The sequence below is a fragment of the Prionailurus viverrinus genome, unplaced genomic scaffold (genome assembly GCF_022837055.1).
Source record: "Prionailurus viverrinus isolate Anna unplaced genomic scaffold, UM_Priviv_1.0 scaffold_62, whole genome shotgun sequence".
In the NCBI taxonomy this organism is placed as follows: Eukaryota; Metazoa; Chordata; class Mammalia; order Carnivora; family Felidae; genus Prionailurus; species Prionailurus viverrinus.
In genome coordinates this window covers 336,575-353,915 of record NW_025927624.1, presented here as the reverse complement: position 1 = coordinate 353,915, position 17,341 = coordinate 336,575, and the positions used below count along the sequence as shown (strand labels likewise).

The 17,341-nt window shown below is 41.9% G+C and overlaps 1 protein-coding gene across 1 annotated transcript in view; it reads left to right on the top strand.

Annotated features, from left to right (window-relative positions):
- The window catches only part of LOC125159788 (ankyrin repeat domain-containing protein 26-like), a 708,468-nt gene that overhangs the window by 585,486 nt on the left and 105,641 nt on the right, over positions 1-17,341 (top strand). Inside the window, exons 36-38 of the mRNA XM_047848410.1 lie at positions 1,484-1,556; positions 9,806-9,896; positions 13,758-13,794. Coding sequence (XP_047704366.1) covers positions 1,484-1,556; positions 9,806-9,896; positions 13,758-13,794 — 201 coding nt within the window. The remainder of the gene's footprint in view (positions 1-1,483; positions 1,557-9,805; positions 9,897-13,757; positions 13,795-17,341) is intronic.

Genomic DNA, 17,341 nt, shown 5'->3' with positions numbered 1-17,341 from the left:
TCTACAAACAGGAACGACTATCCAGTGGGGAAAAGGCATTCTCTTCACCAAATGGTGTTGGGAAAACTGGACAAGCCACATGCCAAAGAATGAACCTGGACCAATTTCTGTACCATACACACAAATAAACTCAGAATGAATTAAACACCTAAGTGTGAGACTTGAAACCATAAAAAAAAAATCCTTGAAGAGAGCACAGGCCATCATTTCTCTGACTTTGGCTGTAGCCACATTTTACTAGTTATGTCTCTTGAGCCAAGGGAAATAAAGCAAGAATAAAGTTTGGGGGCTATATCAACCTACGAAGCTTTTGCACAGTGAAGGAAACCGTCAAAACTGAAAGGCAACCTCTGGAATGGGAGAACGAATTTGGAAATATTTTGCAAATCCAGTAAAGGGTTAGTATCCACAATGTCTAAAAAATGGATACATGTCAACATCACCCCCCTCCAAAAAAGCCCAGTTTACAAATGAGCAGTAGACATAACCAGACACTTTTCCAAAGACAACATACAGATGGTCAACAGACACATGAAAAGATGCTCCCCCAAACTACAACGAGATACTACGTCACACCTGTCAGAATGGCTACACTCCAAGACACAAGAAGCAAGTGTTTGCGAGGATGTGGAGACAAAGGAAACCTCTTGCACCGTTGGAGGAAATGCAAATGGGGGCGGGCCCTGTGGAAAACAGTATGGAGGTTCCTCACAAAATTAAAACCAGAACTCTCCTATGATGCAGTAATTGCACTCCTGGATACTACCCAAGAGAATACAAAAACACGAATTCCACGGGACACACACACTCCTGTGTTTATTGCAGCATTATTTCCAACACCCAGCACAAGCGTCCATTGACAGCTGAGTGAACCAAGACGAAGCCCTATATGAATGTATGTGTGTGTGTATATGTATACCCATACACACACACACACACACACACACACACACACACACGGTAACATTACTCTATCATAAAACAATGAAATCTTGCCGTTTGCAATCACCTGGATGGAGCCTGAGTGTAGTATGGTAAGCAAAGTCAGGGAAAGACAAATGCCATATGATTTTACTCATGTAGCACTTAAGAAACAACAAACGAGCAAAGGGAGGAAAGAAAAGGGGAGAGAAACCAAGAAATAGGCTCTTCACTGCAGAGAAGAAACGGCTGGTTGCGGAGTGGAGGTGAGTGGTGGGAGGGGTGAAAGAGATGATGGGGATGAAGGAGTGCCCTTGTCATGATGAGCACGGGGTGAGTATGGAGTTGGTGAATCACTATATTGTACAACTTAAACTAAGATAACTCTGGATGTTGCTATTACTGGCATTAAAATAAAACTTAATGAAAAAACCAGAGGCCAATTTTAATGATACCAAGAAACTTCGTGCAATAAACAGATAGGCGACCTATCCCTTAACTTTTTTAAATTGTGTTGTTAAATGAATGAACATGTTTTTCTTTTATCTTTTTTGCTCTAAAGGCTTTCCGACAAACCTGGTCCTGATGATTCATGGTCTACATCATCTAGCCAAGTCTTAGATTTTGGGACCAAGGTAAAGTACCCTCCTGTGAAACTCACTTTCCTGCTCTGAATTGAGTTTTCTCCCTTATTTACTGTGAACATTTAAGAGGAGCCTGTGTATCATCATTTTATGTGTGTCATGGAAAGTTAGCAAGAACAAACCACTTTACAGATACATGACACGTTGAATGTTTTGTTTTGTTTTGTTGTACTTTGGTAAATCCTACAGGTGGAGGCTGATAAAAGAATGGGCTGGAAAATATATAATGACCGTCATATTATATTGGGAAAAGCTTTCCCATCATGGAGGCCATATGACATTTGTTTAAGGATAAGGATTCTCACTGTGATAGTAACATGACTGATAATACTCATGCCCAAATGAAACCTGATTGGGTCCAATAATCTATTGCCGGTCCCCCCCCCCCCCCCGCCCAGGGCAAGTTTTATTATAGTGACATACAGGATTTTCCTTTGGCTCTATCCTTTGTTCTACATTTAGACTAAAATAATATTAGAAAAGGTAGAAATTTAGATGTTTACATTATTTCTCAACATTTACCTTACAAAGCTGTTCTCCTGTAGTTTTCAAATAACTGCATGAAGAGTAAGTTAAAATGGTGCATCTTCCCGAAGAATACGTATTTTGCTGAAAAGAGTAGCTCTATGAGCAGAGGCTCTTCATAGCCAAGTTGTCAACTTTCTGATTTCAGAAATCTTTCCTATTCTAGCTTTGAACACTATCTCCTCCTAGTCCTTGTGTCAGATTCTAAAATTTAAAGCTTCAGACATCTGATATTTATTTCAGTATTCATTTAAAGCCCCTCAGTCATGATAAGCTCCTGGAGGTTAGGAAACACACTTGTTTGAGTCCTCGAGCTCCTAGAATAACGTCTTGCTTGGAAGAAGCAATGTCATGGTTTTTGAATGTGAATAAATGAGTAGGGAAATGGAATTCCGTAGAATGGAGTTTGAAAAGTAACAAAATACGCATGATATATCACAATTAAATATGTGAATTTAAATGTCAGGCTTCAGTTTATATTCCGTTTTAGTGTCTAACATGTATAAACGCAAATGAATTCTATTGAGGAAATCAGGAGTTACATAAGAAAGAAGGTTACAGTATATTTTTAGTATCCTCCTATTGTGAGCTTAAAATTGCAGAGAAAAAGTCCTCAGCCTTTGCTTGTGTAACCCCATCTGTGTCGCATTACACACATCCTTTGAGGGTTCCCATTTCTTCCTAGAATTCTCATTCCCAATTCTTTCTCCATAGTGAATGTTGACGTGTTAGGAACCTCCCTTTTTCTGTTCTTTTGTTAGTCTAGTAATAATTTCTAGCTTTTCGGAAGCGATAGATGCCAGGAATTGAAGAGTTTATTTATAGTGAAAAAAATTAAATTCTTTATTAAAGCATTTATAACCAGATAACTGTAGAGTGATAAGAGTCAGTATTATTAGGGATATACCGTGAATCAAAGCCTCTCTTTTACATAAATATTAGATAGATAGATAGATAGATAGATGGATGGATATAGATATAGATAGATAGATAGATAGATAGATAGGTAGAGATAGAGATAGAGATAGAGATATATATAATATTCAGTTACATACACATATATATTTACACTTATATATACACACACATACATGTATACATATATATGTACACATACAGACACACACACATATATATATATGTATATATATATATATATATATGCACACACACACACACACATAGAGACATATATCTTTAAAAGGTTTAAAAGAGACTATTGTTCATAGTATATTCCCAATCCTACTTATATACCTGTTGAAAAATGCATGTTGATTCCACTTACCTTCTTTTGCTCACATTTTTCCTTTTCTTTTTTGTCTTAAGCTCATGCTTGATTGATTGGTCATGTGGTTTTTTTTGTTTGTTTGTTTCTTTTTCCCTCTTCTCCCCCCATGCTTTTTACGGTATTTGTAAAATTTTTTTAAAGTTTATTTATTTTTGAGACAGAGAGAGACACAGAGTGCAAGCGGGGTAGGGGCAGAGACAGAGGGAGACACAGAATCCAAAGCAGGCTACAGGCTCCGAGCTGTCAACACAGAGCTCAACGTGGGGCTGAAACCCACAAGCCGTGAGATCATGACTCATGAGCTGAAGGTGGATGCTGAACTGACTGTGCCACATACGTGTTCCCCGCACCAGGCTCTTTTTTAATGGTTTACCCCTACCCTAATTTGTCCTTGCAGAAAGTATTTTTTTAGTGTCTGTTCTTTTAGTACATCACTTTCTGTCAACTCCATTGTCAACATATTGGTTATGGAATTCTACTGTCTGTGTGTGGTTTCCATCCAGGACTCATTGCCCCACAAGGTTTATTATTCTTGTTTTTCTCTCTCTTGGAAGGGGCTGAGCTAAATGTTTTTGAAATGTTTGTATTTCTCTTGGAAAGGGAGGGAGAGAGAGAAAGAATGAGCAAGTGCTCGTTGTTGTGATCTGACAATATGCAAGGTATGATCTCAGTCCTTTTATATTTGTGGAGGGCTGTTTTGTGACCCAGGATGTCACTTGGAGTCATTGGAGAATGGTCTCTGTGCACTTAAGAAGAATGTGCGTTCTACTGCCGTTGGATGAAAAGATCTTAACATATCGGTGTTGATATCCATGTATATAAATGCATATATATTAGGCCCATATATATCTATGTATATCTGAATACATCTGGTCCAATGACACATTGGATCTGTGTTTCCGTACTGATTTTCTGCCGTGACGATATGCCTATTGCCATGAGTGGAGTCTTAAAGTCGTCTACAATCATGGCATTTGTATGTATACATTTAATCATGTTTGTGATTAATCGATTCATATGTGTGGGCGTTTCACTTTGGGGCCATAAACATTTGCAAGTGTTAGCTCCTCTTGATTGATAGACCCCTTAGTTGTGACCCAATGCCCTTCTGAATCTGTTCCTACAGTCTCCGGTTTAAAATCTAGTCTTTCTGGTGGAAGTGTGGCGACTCCAGCCTTCTTTTGACTTCTAGTAGCATGATAGGTGGTTGCCCATACCTTCACTTTGAATCTGGAGGTGTCCTGGGGTCTAAAATCAGTTTCTTGTTGACAACATATAGATGGATCTTGTTCTTTGGTTTTGTTTTGTGTTTTACCCATTCTGATTCCCTGTGTCTTTTGATTGGGGCCTTGAGCCCATTCACATTCAGAGTCATTAGTTAAACATATGGATTTAGTGTCATTGTGTTATCTGAAGGTGTCATGCTTTTGGTGAGGCCTCTGGTCCTTTGTAGTCTCTGCTGCTTTCCCCTCACAGAGTCTCCCCTTAGGATCTCCTGTAGGGCTGGTTTAGTGGTCATGAACTCCATTAGGGTTTGTGTGTCTGGGAAAGCCTTTCTCTCTCTTTCTATTCTAAATGACAGCCTTGCCGGGGAAGGGATTCTTCGCCGCAGATGTTCCCATTCAGCACATTGACCGTTTCCTACCCCTCCCTTCTGCCCTGCCAAGGTTCTTTGGACAGATCTGCTGCTACCCTTATGGGTCTTCCCTTGTCGAATAAGACCCGTTTGTCCCTAGCTGCTTTCAGAATCCTCTCCTTATCTTTGTAGTTTTCCAGTTTCGCTATGGCATGTCGTGGTGTTGACCTGGGTTTGTTGATTTGGAAAGGAATTCTTCTGTGCCGCCAGGACTTGCATGCCCGTTTGCTTCCCCAGATGAGGGAAGCTCTCAGCTATAAGTTGTTCAAAACAACCTTCTGCCCCTTTCTCTCACTCGTCTTCTTCTGGGACTCGTAGGATGTGGCTAATATTTCATCTCACCGAATCACGTCGGTCTCTAGTACCTGCCTCGTGATCTAGTCATTTCCTTCCTTTCCTTTCTCTGCTTCATCTTTGTCCACCATTGGATCTTCTGTTCACCGATTCTGTCTGCTGCTTCTCCCGTCCTTGCTGTCACTGCATCTAGTTTACTTTGTATCTCCTTTACACCATTTCATTTTCAGCGTTCATCGTGACGATTCCTTAGGTCCTTGATCTCTGAAGCAGTAGATTGTCTGCTGTCTTCTGTGCGTGGTTGCAAGCGCAACTATGCGTCTTATGAGTGTCATTCCAAAAATGTGCTCACATATATTGTTTCTGTGTCTTTTGAGCCCTTCTCTGGCTGTCCTTTCTTCCCGGAATGTTTTTTGAGGAGAATTCTTCGATTTCGTCGTTTTGGCTAGATTCCTGCCCTTTATGTGTGTTAATAGCTTGTTCTGTGTCCCACACCTGCGAGTACTACTATATTAAAAAGAGCTCCTACACGCTCCAGGGCCTGGCAGCTGAACAAATGTTTTTGGAGTGTGTTGTGTGCACTCTTTCGGTGCGTCTTTGGCTACTGTTCCCGCTACTTGGAGTGGCGGTTTGGGCCTTCCACCAGGTGTGCTTTGATTTGTTGGTCGAAGTAATCCTGGGAAAAAGGAGAAGAAGGTGGTGAAGTATCCTTAGCCCAAACCAAAAGAGAAATGACTGGAGTGGAAAAAAAGACCAGGCAGTGACTCAAAGGAGCTCTAGGGCTTAATCCAGAAAGAGAGGGAGGAAAATGAAGAAGGAGATCTAGAAAAGTATAGAGAAAATGCGCAATCAAACCCACAAAGAACCAGAACAGAGGAACAAAGGGAGAAAAATATATAGATATATCTATATCTATCTATCTATCTATCTATATCTATGTATAGATATACAGGTATATATTAAGATATACAGATAAATGTAGAGATATAATTAGCTTTGACCCACGTCAACTCGAGACTACTAGACTGTTTCCAAAGGGAGACAAGGAAAGAGGAGAATAGAAAGAGAAACAAGGGAAAAGAGAAGAAAGGGAAAGCAAAGGAAAGAAAAGATGGGCGCCTGGGTGTCTCAGTAGGTGAAGCGTCCGACTCTTGAATTTGGCTCACGTCATGTTGTCACTGTTGGTGGGTTCGAAACCCCCATCAGGTTCTGCAATGAGAGCATGGATCCTGCTCAGATTCTCTCTCTCTCCCTCTCTCTGCCTGTCTTCTGCTTGATCACTCACTCTCTCTCTCTCTCCAAATAAAGAAATAAACGTTAAAAAAGAAAAGGAAAGACAAAAGAATAATAACTCAAATGAAAACAAACAAACTAAGATAGAAAACCGGAGGAGAGTTGTCTATTGGTGCCTGGGACTGGTGGCTGTGCTGGTCTAGACGACGGGCTGTCTGGTCCCATGAGTGTCAGTCTCACTCCTATAGAGAAGCAGTTACGAGGCACAGGGAGTCAGGGTTTGGTGTAATGGGCCTGCCTCCACGGAGGCTCAGTGTCCATTCCCTGAAGCCCCACGATGTTGGTCATGGGGAGAGAAATGGCGACACCCCAATCTCTCCTGCCCACACGAGGTGTCTCAAAACTCACTGTTTAGGCTATCCTCACGGAATAGCCTGGGGAGCCGGCTTGTCTTGCTGCACAGTCCCCTGTGCCACCTGAGCACTGAGCTGGGATTCAAAACCCTGTAGGATCCCGCTTTGCTCGGACCTGGTAGTGGAGTTGCGCCACTCTGCCCAGTGGACAGAAGGCCTCTGGCTCGTGCCTGCACGGTCTTTTTCCCTTGGTCAGGGCAATACCTCCCCTTTCCACCGTACTCAAGGTGTTCTCTCCCAGTGTAGCCCTGAGATTGCTACCAAGCCTAGGGGCGGCTCCCTCCAAACCAGGCATGGGAGGTGGTAGCTCTGGTCTAGAGAAAGTCTGGCCACCTTGAAAATACTGTTTTTTCAGCCTCTAAGGCGGTTTTGCAAAGTAGAAACTGGCTCTCTGGACCTCTCCTTGGTCTGTGGTCCGGACAGGCTTTCTCATATCCAAAGGCACTTCCCACAGCCTCTCTCTCTACCTTCCTTTCGTTTCTCCACCAAAGGGCTTCCCCCACCTCATGCCTGTGCTGCCCATTTTATTTCTCCCAATTCGCATACACACCCTTCTGTCCCGCCAAGCTGTCACTCTGCACCTGTGGAGATTTTTCTGTCCCTCTGCAGCCTGTATTCCTGCCATTCCAAGTGTTGTGACCTCAATACTGCTGTGTTTGAGGGACAAGGGAAATTCTGATCCCCTCCCCTGCCATCTTAACTCCCCCCTCCACCTTTTACTTTCTTTTTCGCAATTTCAAAGTTGGGTGCCTAATCGACTAAGTCACCCAGGCCCCCCAGGAATACTTGTTTTCAATGGGAAGATGTTCGAAGGCCAATAAAATGGCCCTAGTGTCCAGAAAAGAATGGCAAAGTTAGAATCGGCTTTTGATTTTCTCATGTGGGGCTATAATAAGTTCCAGTAAACTCTTAGTGGAGACATCATATAGGTATACGTTGGACCCTTGAACAAGATGGGTTTGGACTGTGGGAGTCCACATACATACAGCTTTCTTTTCAATAAATACAGTACCATCCTGTATTTTCTCTTCCTTATGATTGTCTTTTTCGTCTTGGGTTTTTTTTTTTAATTATTTATTTTGGGAGAAAGAGAGGGGACAGAGCAGGTGAGTAGGGAAGCGGGGTCAGAGAGAGAATCTTCATCAGGCTCCAGACTGCCAGCGTTGAACTCAGGAAGTCTAGATCATGACGTGAGCCAAAGTCAAGAGCCTGACCCTTAACCGACAGTGCCACCCAGCACCCCTCCCTTACGATTTTCTTAGTAACCTTTTCTTCAGTTGATAGTGTAAGGATACAGTATGTAATACATATAACAGGGGAAACATGCATTAATCGACTGTGTATATTGTTGGTAAGCTCAGCATTCCGTTATCCTAACCCTGACCTCCCATGCTCAGTGTACAGAGTCAATGGCCAAATGAAGCCGAAAAGGTAGATTAGACCTAGAGAGCGTACACAAGCGCTTCTGCTTTAATGTTCTGGTTTTCAATACATATATACTTTTTGATTTCTAAGTGTAATTGCTTCGAAAGTAGGAAATTCAGTAGGCATTTTTGTTTTTTGGATTTGGTTTTGAGGTTTCAAAAGATATTTGTGGATTTTCGAGTGCATGGCCATCAGAGCCCGTAACCCTTGCTTTGTTCAAGGGTCAACAGTAGAGTGATTTGGTACTTTTGAGATCTTCTCAGTGAGATTAGTGTAAATGTTTTGACCTTAATTACTTGGTCCTTGTATACTGAGTACGTACGAAGCAGTTAGCTACTGAGTGTACAAGTGGAGGGTTTAGGTTGTTGTGGTCGGAGCAGAAAAGTAAGTCAACAGCAATCCGTTATAAGTCACTATAAAGGCTTCATCGATAGGAAATGGACAATGTTAGTTGAGAGAAAATTGGGGGGGGGGCGTTTGTAGTGAGGATGAGGATGAGAGTGGGAGTGGGAATTTTGGTAGTCGGAAAAGATCTGAGAGTGGCAAAAGGTGCCAAGTGAAAGATGAGAAGGACCAGTCGTGTAGACCGTGGCGAGGGACATTGTGGACAGAGAGGACCACGGATCATCATTTTACTCCAATGTCTTGGAGTCACCAAGAAGTAGGAAGGCTCACTCCATCATCATAATCATTATTATTGTTGTGTGTAAAAAAGAGAGTGTGCATAGGGAAATGAGTGACTAAGACATACATGTTCTTATACTTGCCGTTTGAATGCTTACTACACATTGTGAAGAGTTCCATACCTATATCTACATTGTTTCTGCTACTAGTTCACCGTGATTTTCAGAAAAGTTTTTTCTTACTACTTTGCCATTCGATCCAACCCTTCTTTCGTCAAGAAAAAGGTCAAGCCTTTGTTTCCCTGAACGAAGCAGCAGCTACAACAGTGTTTTGTTGATACTCAACATGATACACTCCAAAGTTTCTGATCATGTGAGGTATGAATTGACACTGAAACAAATGTCTGCCATTTGGTTAGAAGCAGTTTTCATTTATAGCAAGTACATTTTAAAGAATTTGTTTCAAAACTTATTTCAAATGTCCTTTTATTTTGGTCAGGAATGCAAAGGAAGGTGTTTTGTTAGTTCCTTTTTGAAATCTGCATACAAGCCAGGCTTCTGCCTTTGAAAGTCTTTATTCTGGCCTTCCATGATCAGTTTAGAGAGTCAATAGCCAAATGAAGATTCAAAGGGACGCTGAATCAAGAGAGCATATGTGAGGTTTTGTATTTAAATGTTTTGGTGTTCAATACATTTTCCTTATTTGTAAGTCTGATTGTTATTAAAATCATAAATTCAGAAATTTTCTTGGAAAAGGCTTAGGAAGTCTTCACGCAACTCATTACTGATGCTACTTTTAACAGAGTATGTCTGAGAAGCCCAACAAATATGTTCCTCATGTCTCTGGAGCTGTGGATCAGAAAGGGCAAAGGATATTACATGGACAAGTAGAAGGTAAGAACTGTATTTTATTCAAAGGTCATTTGACAGAAGGTTGATTTAAAACAGGAATACTGATATGTTCTAATATCTCAAGAAAACGGCCTGTTAAGTGCATAGGAAAGAGAAAGAGATGTGAAAAGGAGGTAAGTTGCATATCGTATGTGGTGTCAGCAACAGATTAAATTGAGAGTGCCACCAAAGGAGCTAAATGACTAGTTCCCTTTCAAGACCCTGGAAGGCCCGAGGAACCCCAGGAAAGAAGAGAAGAGCCAAAGAGGGAATCATGTGAATGGCAGAGACTACAGGGAATAAATGAAGGAAGGTAAGCCGGTGTGTATGGTGTTTGTACTGGAAGGTGGTAAAATACACTAGTTCTTTAAAGGGAAGAGCAGACTATTGGAAATGCAGCAACACTATCAGGTGAGCTTCTCGTACCAGAATTTGTCAGAGTCGTATCCCCAAATGTTCCCACTCTTACTGTTATCCTCACTGTTGGCAAGACATTAAGGCCTGACCTAGCTGATGATGCAGAGTTATGTCCTAAGTACCATGGGTGAACATAAGCGTTTGTAGTCAGCGATAAATGTATATACGTTAATGCCATATAAAATGGGGGTACTTCATACGGTAGTATCCTTTAGGGCAAAATAAGAGAATTGGAAGGAGGGTCACATAAGGAGACATCAAGATAACGCATCGGACATTTTGGATGCCATATTTGTGACTTTTGATTACTTTGGCAATAACTGCCTTTAATAGGTGAACTATATTTTTAATGTTCTGGGAAAATAAGGAAAAGAAACAAAAGCACACTATAATCAGTAGTATGTTTTCATATTCTGTCTGACAGTTCTGGTTGTTGTAGAATGATCCCTGTTACTTCTTTGATTCCTATCTGCCAGAAAAATGAACTAAGTCCTAGGGAGTTGGAGAAAATTAACTGATTTTTCATCTTTCAGAGAACTTTTATATGGTAGAACATAGGGGCAATCACCAGGATTTGCTCTCTCTCTCTCTCTCTCTCTCTCTCTCTCTCGTTTCGGAGTAAAATAAGATTGTTGCTTGTTTCACACTTTCTGACTGATTTCATATATTCCTTTTAAACCTTTCTTCAAATGGATATATAGGGATGTAGGAATTTTCAAGTCAAATACCAAGAAAAGAGATTCCAGGAAAGGTATTCTGTGACATAACCTTCTGACTGTAACCACGTGTAAGACATCAACCCAAATAATAAAATTTCACAAAGTGCAGTTGTGTTAGAGGCATCCCAGTGACACCCAGATTTGATGATTCACTAGAAGAGGTCACAGGACTCCGCATATAGTTGTAGTCATGCGTGTGGATTGGTATGGGGACAGGCTAGAAAGGCCAATCAGCACCGAGCAATGGTGCACGGGGTGAAAGGCCAGAGGAAACCAAGCGAAGGCTTCCAGGAATCCTTTCTCTATGGAGTTGGCAGGATGTGCTAAATTCCTCCAGCATGAAATTAGGACAGCACAAGTGAAATGTTGTGGGCCAGTACGAGGCTTATGGATACTCAGTGCCCGAGGTTTTCATCAAATGCTAATCACATAGGCATCTTCTCCTTAGCATGTCCCCAAGTTCCAGGTTTCCAGAAAGGAAATCAAGTGTACGGCCTTAAGCACATTGAGTGTAGCAGCACTTAGGCACAGTGAACCACTCTTAACCAGCTAGGGAATGGTGGGAACCCTCCTTAAATCCAAGATCCCAGGGAACAGCCAAGGGCCAGTCATTCAAGTAGGATGTTCTGAGGGTAGCCATCTTCGGCCTGCTGGGTGAAATCTGTTCTGCATAGGAATTATAGCCCTGACGTCATTTTTGGTGGTGTCTTCAAATTTTGTTTTACTAGCAAGTAACATGACGGTTACCATGGTACTGGTTTCAGTTTCATCATCCATATGAAGTAGGTATTTGTGTAAAAAGTACTAGGGCAATATTAGGTCATTATCATCTTTTTATTTTTTTATGTGATTAAGCTTTCATTATGATTCTTAGGTGTGATCAACATAATGATTTTTGATTTAAAATTAGAATGAAAATCTCTTAATTATCTGGAAAACCCAGGTTTGATTCCTATGGTGCTGAACCCCTGTTTGTAGGTATAAGATTTCGGATCATATTCATCAATTGTTTTCTTGCCTAAGTATACAAATAACTGTTGTATTTTTGTGTTTTGTTTATGCATTTTCATATACTTCCAAATGGGAGTCAGTACCCTATTGTGTTACTTTGATCTCTATTTTAATGTTCAAGGTGACTGTATCATGAGTTAGTATATGCTAAGAGTAGCTTCAATGGATACCATATTTTGTTGTTTTTGTTGTTTCATACATTTAATAAGCCTGATTTTTGACATCAGTTTTAAGTTCACAGCAAAATATAATAGGAAGTACAGAGAGACCCCATATACCATACCGCGCTCCCGTACACGCCTAGCCTCCCCTGCTGTTAACATCTGGCACGACAGTGGTCCATTTTTAGTAGGATTTTTTTTTTCAGTTCCTTGGTTTAGTTTTGAGCGAGAGAGCATGCATGCGTGTGAGCAGCCAAGGGGCAGAGGGAGAGGGGGGAAAGAATCCTGTGCTGTCAGCACAGAGCCTGATGCAGGACTTGATCCCATGAACGGTGAGATCATGACCTGAGCTCAGATCCAGAGTTGGACGCTGAAGCAACTGAGCCACCCAGGCACCCTGACGACAGTGGTGCACTTTCTACGGACACGAACTGTTCATTTGGAGGCCAAGTGTCTAATGTGCATTAGTGTTCAGCCTTGGTGTTATACATTCTATGAGTTTTAACAAATGTGTAATGATGTGAATCCACCTTTGTGGTATCGTGTGAAAGAGTTGCACTGCCTTAAAAGTCCTCTGTGCTGTGCCCGTTTATCCCTACGTTCACCCCAACCCTTAGCTCCAGAGCCTTGCTCTCTCCAGGTGTCATATAGTTAGAATCATAGAGTGGATGTCTTTGAATGTTTAGAAAGTGAAAATATCCTGGTAATTGAATGTAGGCATTCAAGCTATTCTTTGCCCTTTGTTTCGTTTAGTTGCTCATCAGTAGAGGATCTGCTGGCCTCTGCCTCCCATGAAAAAAAGTATGATTTCTCTAGATGTGTGTCACCTAATGGGGAGGGTTGAGAAAAATGACATCATGAACCACTACAGAGCACTCACATTGGGATCCTCCTCCTCTGTGATGTGCGGTGGGTCTAGATAGACTCTCTAGCAATGGAAGGAGACAGCCTCAAGAGGTTAGAACGATATCAAACAGGAATGCCAAATCTTTCCTTCTTGCCTTGCCAGTGGAAATAAGGCCAGGGAGAGTCTGTTTGCTATGGTTTGGCCATGCTGCAAAGTACAATGGCTATAGAGCACACGTTGTGAGGGGGTGTTTCCTCCTAAGACTGAGGAGTGTCTGCTGAAGAGCTGGGGAAGTTCTGCCGTGTTCCCGCAAAATAAAGATACTCTCTTTCAACTCCTCTAGGAGTGGAAGTCCAGAAAAATCATGCTAGTTTCAGTCTGACATTGGCCGCTCATGATAATCATTCTCCTAACGCTACCAGTTGCCTCCAGTGCCATAGAGTCGGTCAGTGATGGCCATTGTAAACATCAGTTCCCCTGTAGGTGTCAAATTCTGATAAAACCCATTCTTGCTTTTGGTCAATATAGAGGAGAAAGTAAGATTTCTTAGTGCTTTAAGCCTACGAATGGTATAATTACCATTCAGTGTAGTGTGGTTTCCAGGTGTGGTCCCAAAGCAATACTTTTTCACAAATCGTAAGCCGTACACTTGTAATTTCCTCTATTTTTTCGATTGTTGATTTAACATGTATTTTGCTTTCTTCTTTAGGAGCAGATAAGAATGCTGAGGAAGATTCTATAGCCAGGTAGGATTTTTATGGATTTGTAAAACTGACATTTGCTGGGGCACCCGGGTGGCTCAGTCGGTTAAGGGTGTGACTCTTGACTTCAACTCAGGTTCGTGAGTTCAAGCCCCACGCCGGGGTTTGCGCTGACAGCCTCCTTGGGATATGTTTCCCGATTTCTGTGTGCACTCACTCTCAAAGTATAAAGGAATGAAATGAAATGAAACGGATAATGAAAGGAAAGGAAAGGGAATGAATGAACTGAAAATTATGTGTCTCCTAAGGGAACGCAGAGAACAAAACCAGTTGTTGCGTGTTCTACGCTGGACCAGACACTATATCCTATGGGTACCATCTGTTCAGTTATATAGTCATTGTACAGCTTTGCAAAGTAGCTGTGTTATTGTAGCCTACTTTTTATTACTTTGGCAACTGTGGTTCAGGGAGGTTGATGACTCGACCATGCTTCCATAGTTAACGGGTAGCTGAGGGGCTTTGCCCGTCAGCCCTTGAAGCTTCCGCATCCATTCTCTGGTTCCTCAGCAGCACGGAGATGAAGATACAGATCCTAGGGCAGATCAACTCAGAATGTCAAAGATAATGATGTCGGAACACGAATTTAGGGTTTGCTTAAGAACCCAGGTTAGTCCAAGCATTTGGCCTCATGTATTTGACCACTAGTGCTAACACAAGTCATTAGTGCAGTGGTAACTCGTCCCTTGTTTTTACCATCCGAGATTTTAGGGTGGATGTCAGCTATGGCCATGGTGTCAAGGCTTTTACATAATAAGCAAGATGTCGTCAGGCAAGTCCTTAGACGTAGTGATGTCCCCTCTTCTTGAGACAAATGAGGTTTCTGTAAAAGAAGGATATCTAGTTGTAGACCATGTTACGTTAATTAAACTCACTCTCTATTTTGAGGATATTGCTATATGATTCTCTGTTGCCTAAGTTCCCAGGCTGGTTTCCCTTTGGGCTAGTACCCTTGTCTAGTTCTAGGAAGCTTTTTGGGTTTTTTTGCAGATTTTTTTTCCCCATGACTTTTTGTACTCTGTTTTTGCCTTTTGACTTTCTTCTCTGGTTTCCTTGCTATTTCTTCTTCTTTTTTTTTTTTTCCAAAAATTTCCCCACTTCGGCCAGCGAGGGACTCTCCGTTCTTCTAGAGGCCAAATCAAAAGCACTTAGGGTCTCAAGACTTACGGAACCACAGACATTAATTCCTGAAAACACCCTCTTGTACGTCAACCTATGTTTCAGCTCCTTGCCCGATGGTTGTTTCCCTGTAGAATTTGAAACTCAAAAGAGATTGAAGTGACCTATTTGGATATGATAAGTGACAGAAATGCGATTTAAATTCTGGTTTTCTTTTTTTCTTTCTTTCTTTCCTTTCTTCCTTCTTTTTGTCTTCATCTTGCAGGCAACTGTTTTAAAAATAGAAAGCTGGGGAGTTGGTCTAATGAATACAGTGCAGGAGGGTAAGAATCGACTTAGCAGAGGAGACCAGGTTTCAAGGAGAACAACACTGAGTTGGTTAGGAATACGAGTTTGAGAAAAGATGTCAGAATATGGGGGTTTATGCCAAGTGAGATAAAGGTGAATGACAAGAACGAAGGACCCAGGATTAGGGGAGTTGTTTAGAAAGGCATATTCAAATAGAGAGTTCAAGAGGGTCGTGACCAGGTTTCTGCTTTTGTGTGCGTTGGTTTCATTGAAGGTGCGAGCATACCTCAGCTTTTCTGATGAGAGAGATTAAAAATCATTTGAGCAGCTGGGAAGAGTCTGTTTACAGCAAATAGAAATATGATATCCCCTACTTCCACCCCAACTGAGGGAGGATAGCTTAGATCCTCTCAAGGAATTGGGGGTGGGGGGTGGAGATTCCGAACATCAGGGATGTATGGCCCAAGGCAAGCTGTCTCCTCACTCCACCTCTTTTCCTAAATCTGTGATGCCCTTCCCATGTACTTGTAGGGCTGGGCAGGGGTAGGACTGACTTGTCAAATCAGTAAGGGAGCTTCATCTGGATCGGTGATAACATGCCTATGTTGAGGTGACTGTGTGGATGACTGAGACTGCCAGTTAGCTTGTTCTCCAGGAGCAGGACATGGTTCCTACCCTCGGTCATTTGAGCCCATCCTTGTTGTAGGTGTGTGTGGCTTCATAGGCTAAAGATTGAAAGGTTGGGGGATGCCACAGAACCGTGCCGAAGAGTGATATAGGAGTGGGAGCTCATAGGGAAGAAAATAGTCAGGCAGCGTATAGAGAAACAGAGGCACAACTACCAGGACCATTTTGATCACAGTCTCTGTCCTTGGGTAGCTGAATGCCCCTGAAGGCTTGGAATGTCTTGCTAGTTATTATGGACCTAAATAAGGCAAGACCAGTGTGGGAACAAAGTTGGCCTTGGGAACTTTGACTCTTTCCATCTCTAGTTAGTACTACCACTCATAACATAGAAACCGAAACTTTGATACGTTTACTTAAACGGAGGTCTACCTGACACACAAGGTAATATGTGATGCAACAACTCTGGATGTTTCACCGTGATCGCCATAAGCGTAGCTCCCATCTGTTAATGTATGATGCTATTACGATACCACTGGCTAGATTCCCTATGCTGTACCTTTGAGCCTTGTGATTTATTCATTCTATAACTGGAACCCTGAACTCCCCTCTCCCCTTCCCCCACTTTGTCCATCCCCCCACCTCCCCTCCCTTCTGGCAAGAGTCAAATCTCTGCATTTATGGGTCTGTTTCTGCTTTTGCTCTGTTTGTTCATTTATTCCCCTTTTTACATTCTACACAGAAGTGAAATCATATAGGATTTGTCTTTCTCTGTCTGACTTATTTCACTTACCCTCATACCATCTAGGTACATCCATGATGTTGCAGATGGCAGCATCTCATTCTCATTTAGAGCTGCGTAATATTTCAGTGTGTGCATGTCTGTGTGTGTGTGTGTGTGTGTGTGTGTGTGTCTGCGTGTGTGTGTGTGGTGTCTTCATGTATTGGTGGACACTTGGGTTGCTTCCATATCTTGTCTATTGTAAATAATGCTATAATATAGATAGGGGTGCATATATCTTTTCAAATTAGTACTTCCCTTTCCCTTGGGTAAATAAATACCCAGTAGTGGAATAACTGGATCCTGTGGTATTTGTGTTTTAAATTCATTGAGGCCCCTCCATAGTGGCTTTCACTGTGGCGATACCAATTTATATCCCATGACCGGTGCACAAGGGTTGTTTTTCCTCCACACCCTGAGCAACCCTTGTTGTTTCTTGTGTGTTGAAACTGAGCCATTCTGACAGATGTGAGGTGAGAAGTCATTGTGGTAACGTTTATACATTTCATTTTCAACCATTTCAGAGCATTGTCTGCCTGTCACATTTGGTTATGGAAACTCAGACTGGGTCTTTCCTGGAGATTTCACAGGGTAGGAGAGGTCGAGGCCAAATAGAGAACAGAAAGCTTTTTTTAAAACAGGGTCCAAATTGTGAAAGCCCTGTACTCTGGAAAGCGTAAAACACTGATGAAAGAAATTGAAGGTGACGGAAAGAAAGAGAAA